The sequence below is a fragment of the Onychostoma macrolepis genome, chromosome 17, assembly GCF_012432095.1.
Source record: "Onychostoma macrolepis isolate SWU-2019 chromosome 17, ASM1243209v1, whole genome shotgun sequence".
Lineage (NCBI taxonomy): Eukaryota > Metazoa > Chordata > Actinopteri > Cypriniformes > Cyprinidae > Onychostoma > Onychostoma macrolepis.
Window position 1 is genome coordinate 9,167,158 of NC_081171.1, and position 6,737 is coordinate 9,173,894.

Below are 6,737 nucleotides of genomic sequence, written 5' to 3' on the forward strand. Positions count from 1 at the left end.
GTGCGTAGAACTATGCACCCATTGAGAAAAACTAAAGGAATCCATAAGATTACAAAAATACTTAGATAGCAGCTTACCAGGACAACAGATGTGGATATTAAAATCACCAAACAATAAAATTTGATCATACATAGTTACTACATTCCCCAAAAGTCTGCAAATTCACTCACAAAAGCATTATTAAACTGTGGGGGGTCGGTAAACATCAGCACACAATTCTGGATTAGCCATATCAATAATTAATAAATTGTTTAGTATAAAAGTACTATTTATTATTAAAACATTTCAAAGGGATTAAAACTTTAATGAATTCAAAGTATTAAATGAAAAAAAATAATAATCATATTTACTGTTGCGGCTGCCCTCCCAAATCTGACGATGCTGAGATCACTGAAGTCCACATTTTTGCTGTACAGGTAGAATCCTGATGAAGCGAACACTGCAGTGGCTACAGATGATACCTTCAGCAGTTGAACAGCCATGTGAGGAGCTGCAAAAAGACAGAGATCCATCAACATTATCACTGAGCAGCTGCCTCTGTAGTAAGTACTGTATATTGAAAGCATCAGCTAAGTTTAAAAACCACATTACACTTAAGGTTAGACTTTGATAAGTAATTATTTCATATCTCATATTTCATATTTGTGTATTCCCATGCATAATGTTAGCACATAACAATTAAAACGTTAATTATATACTAATATTTTCAAAAAATTATACATAGTAAACAATACATAGTATCAAACGATTGGGGGCGTGGCACCAAGGTTGTGGCGTCATTGGTTTTGACCATGTGAGACGGTTATGAACCGGATTACACAACTGATGAAATATTACGATATTTACCAAATTTATGAATGAGTTAAATGAAACGCCACCACTACACATTTAAACAAAGAAAATGAACCAGCACGAGTGAACCAGTTTCATTCATAACGCGGTCAGCTGATCACAAATAACGTTTGTGTAACACAAGCGCTTGCGTAACACACAGAGAGAATATAACAAAATAGCCGCCACCGTTTTATTACATGATGTCTGAGTTAATAACTGTGGTTAATGGTGTATTTTCAGAGAATCACAGAACAGCTGATTGATTTACCTGCATTGACTCACGCTGTCATCCACTAACCGGTGTCGCTCTGTGACCTTTCAACTCTGGCGTCTCTGTTGACAACGCAACGTGCGTGGCGCGCAATGGATCATGGTCATTGTAGTTTACAATTATATTCAGCCAATAGTTGAAAAATACCAATCTATGCCATTTAGAAATTAAATTAATTCAATATTTTAAGCCATTAATTTATTTTCAAGCATGTGAGTAACCAACACAGCTATGATTTAAATCTCATGATTGAAACTTAAATTTTAACATTTTCAGATAAGTACCACACAATTAAATTATGCTAAGTGGGTGTAAGTACATACATTAATCACCATATCCCACTTTTAATTATTATTTCACACAAATTATATAACTGAGCGGACTGCAATAAAACGCAAAATAAATTCAACCACATTCTTCTTACAGAGAACCTCAGGCAACAGATATATTTTAAAACTTAAACACATTACATAGGCCTACTCTTTTTCTTTCAGGTGAAGAGGACAGGGTAGTGATGGAGCGTGACAAGATTTAACATGACATGAGCTCGGACAGATAATTTGACCGGAACATTAGCAAAGTCATCCTAGATGCAGCCTTGATTAACCTCTAAATAAATTAACAACACTGATTAAATGTTTCATGCATTTGCATAAGCTAAGCTTTACATAAAACACTCAAGTTATCACTCATCTATTACATGTACAAGTAATAAGGAATTAAAGCTGGAGATGAACATTTTCAAAAATTAACGTTTTCAAACACCCTTTACAAATGCTGCCCCCAAATCAAACGTCACAAACAATGCTCTTACAGGTCTATAGAAGTGAAGCCATGTATCAACAAGAAAAAGTAGTCTACTTTCAATAAAAAGTCCAACATATTAGGAATACTTTTAACTTGAGGTTTAGCATACCTGCGGAGAAGAAACTCCACAAATTCTTCAGATGAAACCCAAATAGATGAATTTCATCAAATTGATCCATGTTGTAAAAACACTGCCAATGTATACACTTGTTTTACACCAATGTCTTTCTCTGTGTATTTTGGCAAGTCTTTGAATGTTCTTCTTTTGTGGACTTATTGGTGGGTCACATACCCCTTCGAATTTTCCTTGCACTTCAAGAAATTTTAATTTCTTTTTCCAAACCGGCCAACAAACACCCTCAAACTGTCGCCATTGGCTGTGCGGATAATATATACTTTGACAGGCAGGTAAGACGTCCTATCATTGCATTCGGACCGAACATTTTACAGTCTTGAGCCCTCCACAGAAGATTGATATATTTTTTTCTTAAATTTAGATCATTTTAACTATTGATTGCATTCAGGATGTGAAGAGGCTTTCCACCATTACAACAAAAATGTTCCTGTAAAAAAAAAAAAAATTAGAGAGCACTGTTGAATTTTTGTAAAAGGCAAAATGCTGAAATACACACAAAAATGAGTAGACTGACAAAGAAAAGCCAACTGTAGCCAACACAGCAAATGACTTTGCAAATTTTAATTTTATTTGACTCACATTTCATTACACTTTTTATAAGAAAAACCAAACACTAGACAATAAAACAAGTTTAGCTTCTGAAAAACAAGTATGCCCAGTGAAGAGACATCCACAATAAATACAATTCTGTGTTACTGAATACATTTGATGCTTGAAATCAGATCATTTCTGATGTCTTCTTCAGATGTCGTCTGCTTCTTTGTTTGATTTTCTTCCAGAAAACTGCTTTCTGTTTTTTTGCACCTGGAGCTGCATTAAAAGAAAATTAGAAAATGATATTTTTGATGCAGATGTTAAAACTAAAACATTTATGGCTACTTCATCTAGTTCCCAACCGGACACTCACCTTTGCTCCTTCAATGATGTGAGGATCCTTTTGTAATGCATTGTGCAGTCCTTCCTCTGTAGTGAACCCTACCCAGCAAAACCCCTTATGAAAACCTGTCTCTTTATCCTTTTAGACAAGAGAGAAACCATATCAGCACTACAGCCTTTTAACAATATGAAACATTATGTCTTAGCGCATTCTAAGACCTTATACTTACAAATGGCAGTAGACACTTCTTCACCTGGCCAAACTGCCCAAAATATTCTTTCATTTCCCCTGAAACCGTGCAATAACATACATTAATCAATTATTTGTTGTACATGCAAAACATTATATCCCATACTATCAAAGATGCTTCGGAGTTAAGGATAAGGATAATGACATTTAATTTACGCACACGCTTAATATTCATTTAATCTGATGTAAAATCATTGATTAAATTACACCCTTTACTCACTCGTTGCTACGGTCCATGGTACTTTTGACACAAATACTTCAAACACCTTCTTGCTTGCTGCTGTCGCTGCCATGTTTCGTCCTTGCGAAAAAAGCCGACTGTGACCCCGACCACGTGACCAGAAGAATACATATTTATTCCATCAATCTATACAATTTAGAAACTTAAAGCAGCGTACTACGCTACATTTTATTCTCACAATTGTTATTTTGTTTGCATTATATAATAAATATGTCTAATTTAAATCTGTTTTGTTTCGTTGACGTCAGCTGTAGAAAGGTCACGAGATGACGGCAAAGATGGCAGCCTCCATAGTGGAGCATGGAGAAGATGCTTTTAGAAAATTGTTCAAGTTTTACAAGAGGAGAAATCCTCCTCCAGACTTCAGTGAGGTCATTCATTTCTCCAAACCTTGTAATGACAAGGTGAGACATAGTTTTGAAGAATATTTCCGTATTCATTAACTTCCCTAAACTGTGTATAGTATTATTATTGATACTAATCAGTTATTAGGACATTTGATTAGCTATATTTATTAAAACTAATCTGACTGTGTGCAATGTTTATTATACCAGACCTTATAATGACAAGGTGAGCCATTCAGACTTGATGAATATTGCCATATTCATATTTTACGACGTCTTTACATAACTGTGTAACGTTATATTATTGTTATTATTTACCCGTCGTTAGAATATTTTATGACTTAGATTTATTAGCTAAATTGGCTATGAACTATGTTTATTGGCTAATTCTGGCATCAAATGTAATATTAGATGCGTACAGAACTTGGCACAAATTCAGTTTTGGGCTTTTAGTCATCAAAATTGTCTGCTTTGCTAGGTTTTTGCCTATGAACTTAACTCCACTCCTATAAGCGAGGGAGATGTTTCCAAAGCTGGTCTTCGGCCGGTAAAAGACTGGAGGGCATTTGGTCTTCATGGATATCCAGGTATGGTTTAGATAGGCTGGTGGCAGTTTTGAATAATTAACAATCTGTATGTTCTCCAGAATGTACAGAATTTTATGTGTTTATTTGATATTCTATGTGATTATGTCGAATGATTATGTCAATATATTAGAACACAGAACACTGTATAAAACATGTTGCAATGGGAATCTTCCTGTTTACTTTTGATGAGGTTAAGTTAATTATATTGTCACTGTTGGAATGTAGGGTTTATCTTTATATCCAACCCATTCCTGCCGGGTTCTCAGCAGTACTGGGTAAAGCAGTGTCTGAAGATCTATCCTCAAAAACCCAACGTGTGTAACCTGGATATGCATATGTCGTCTGTGGAGACTGAAAACATCTGGGAAAAAAGTATAGAAGTTATTCGGTAAGTTCCTGCTTTGCATTGGCATCTTAGTAGAATATAATTTTATTGTATATTGTTTCTGTGCATTTAGCCTTTTTTTAAATTTATTTATTTTTTTGTTTTATAAAACATATGTTATATATGTGTATATCTTCATCCTCTACTGAGCATTTTCCATCCCCGTAGATGCTTTCCTTGTGGCTAGGTCTGTGGTAATTTTACTGGGACCTAGAAGGTAGATTTGAGGATTTGCAGTTTGTTAGACCCTCTTTATCACAAAACATTTGGGGAAATGGTTTGTGCTCCTGCACTGATCCTGATCCCTCTCACACTGTTCCTTATCTGAATGAGTCTGTGTATTATTGCAGGAAGAAAGGCTGTGGGAAAAGAGAGCCCAAAACTCTGTTAGAAAAACTGCGCTGGGTAACACTGGGTTACCACTATGATTGGAACTCCAAGGTACGACATTCACTCTCTAGAGTGCTTTTTACACGCTTTAGCTGCGCGTCTAACGCTAAATTTAATTTAATTTGATTTTTATAATGTAATTTTATCAATAAGTGCAACCATGTAACAATGAGATTAAAGAACCCTGTAAAAATGTATCACAGTTTCCACAATTAGCATATTAGAGTGATTTCTGATGGATCATGACATTGAAGACTGGAGTAAAGCTGCTGAAAATGTAGCTTTGCCATCACAGGAATAAATTGAAGGGTTGTGTACAGTATGTATGTTTTATTACCAGTTATACTGTAGTTTATTTATTTATTTTAAATTTTTTTTATTTTTTTATTTTATTTTATTTCCTTTTTTTTTTTTTTGCCAAAATAAGTATTTTACAATGGAGCCTGTTGTTTTTCCTGGAGAGAGAAAGAGTGGAGAAAACATTGTCCTGGATCTTATTAGCATTATTTGCTGCTTTCAGGACATTTCATCTCTAATTGTACAGGCCTGATGTCTGCCTGTCTCGTTTATATGCTAATTACATAAAAGTGTTTAGTCTTCTGTCCTATTAAATCAGTCAGGAGGTGCACACCGGATTCATTAGCTCTGATGTTAGTTTGACACCGCCGAACGTCTGACGGCAATCAGTGAATTTTAAGCAGACACTCTTTCCTTCTCCCTTTAAGTAGAACTGAAGGCTGAGGCATTCACCCCGCTCGGATCAGACGCATAAGCCGCTAATTCAGCTCTTTGGAGAGGCTGTGTTCATATGATTGTCCATTGATTACACTTTCACGCATAACCGCTGACAATGACCCACTGCGAAAGCCACAGAGGCGAAAGAACGCTGCAAAAGCTCTTTTAACAGTTATGTCAATCATGATGTTAGTCATATTTGCATTTTGCCACAATGACAAAACATCCATTTTTTGTTTCACGATAAAAGGACATCAACTTATTTATGCAGCGGAATAAATTAAAAAAGTAAATGTGACTTTTTATTTCACAATTGCAAGTTTATATCCCACAATTATGACATTTCTTCATACTATTGTGAGTTTATTATTGAAAAAATGTCTGAAATGTGAAATATAAACTCATAGTTGTGAGAGAAAGTCACAATTACCTTTTTTTATTTTTTTTATTCCGTTGTGGAAATAAGCGGTGGTATGGCCTACTGTGTTATTAATCTAGATTAGCTATTGTGTCCTTGAGCAAGGAATTTAACCCTAGCTTGCCTGTACTGTAAGTCACTTTGAATAAAATCGACCACTAAATGACTACCTATAATAAAAGACCTACTCCTATTATGTGAGGCATTTACTCCATTGTACTATAATGAGGCATACTGTTCTGCCACACTTTTGTTCTGCAGACTTACTCTCCAGACCACTACACTCCCTTCCCCAAGGAACTTCACTCGCTTTCTCACAAAGTGGCAGCAGCCTGTGGCTTTCCTGGCTTCAACGCAGAGGCGGGCATTCTCAACTACTACCGATCTGATTCCTCGCTTGGAATCCATGTTGACGAATCAGAGCTCGACCATACCCGACCTTTGTTTTCATTCAGGTGAGGAA

At 35.6% G+C, this 6,737-nt stretch overlaps 3 protein-coding genes across 4 annotated transcripts in view; 1 reads left to right on the forward strand and 2 right to left on the reverse strand.

The window, feature by feature from the left end:
• The window catches only part of adck1 (aarF domain containing kinase 1), a 119,351-nt gene extending 118,161 nt beyond the window's left edge, over positions 1–1,190 (reverse strand). For both annotated transcript variants that reach the window (XM_058749203.1, XM_058749202.1), the window contains exons 1-2: positions 1,103–1,190; positions 351–490 (exon numbers count right to left, since the gene is read on the reverse strand). In XM_058749203.1, coding sequence (XP_058605186.1) covers positions 351–482 — 132 coding nt within the window. In that variant the 5' untranslated portion in view covers positions 483–490; positions 1,103–1,190. The remainder of the gene's footprint in view (positions 1–350; positions 491–1,102) is intronic.
• alkbh1 (alkB homolog 1, histone H2A dioxygenase) overlaps positions 414–6,737 on the forward strand; it is a 9,472-nt gene continuing 3,148 nt past the window's right edge. The window contains exons 1-6 of the mRNA XM_058749204.1: positions 414–542; positions 3,664–3,819; positions 4,238–4,346; positions 4,572–4,734; positions 5,082–5,172; positions 6,536–6,729. Of these exons, the coding sequence (XP_058605187.1) occupies positions 3,682–3,819; positions 4,238–4,346; positions 4,572–4,734; positions 5,082–5,172; positions 6,536–6,729 (695 nt within the window). The 5' untranslated portion in view covers positions 414–542; positions 3,664–3,681. The remainder of the gene's footprint in view (positions 543–3,663; positions 3,820–4,237; positions 4,347–4,571; positions 4,735–5,081; positions 5,173–6,535; positions 6,730–6,737) is intronic.
• Positions 2,595–3,517, reverse strand: slirp (SRA stem-loop interacting RNA binding protein). The gene is made up of 4 exons (XM_058749205.1): positions 3,395–3,517; positions 3,155–3,213; positions 2,956–3,063; positions 2,595–2,858 (listed from the first exon to the last, which is right to left on the reverse strand). The coding sequence occupies exons 1-4, from the start codon at positions 3,465–3,467 to the stop codon at positions 2,790–2,792; spliced, it is 309 nt and encodes a 102-aa protein (XP_058605188.1). The 5' UTR covers positions 3,468–3,517; the 3' UTR covers positions 2,595–2,789.

Excerpts from the sequence above, each read along its gene's own strand:
- slirp (XM_058749205.1), bottom strand. The coding sequence starts at position 3,467 with ATGGCAGCGACAGCAGCAAGCAAGAAGGTGTTTGAAGTATTTGTGTCA. Across the intron at positions 3,214-3,394 it reads ACCATGGACCGTAGCAACGA|GGGAAATGAAAGAATATTTT; the intron begins GTGAGTAAAGGG and ends GCACGGTTTCAG. Across the intron at positions 2,859-2,955 it reads ACATCATTGAAGGAGCAAAG|CTCCAGGTGCAAAAAAACAG; the intron begins GTGAGTGTCCGG and ends CTTTTAATGCAG.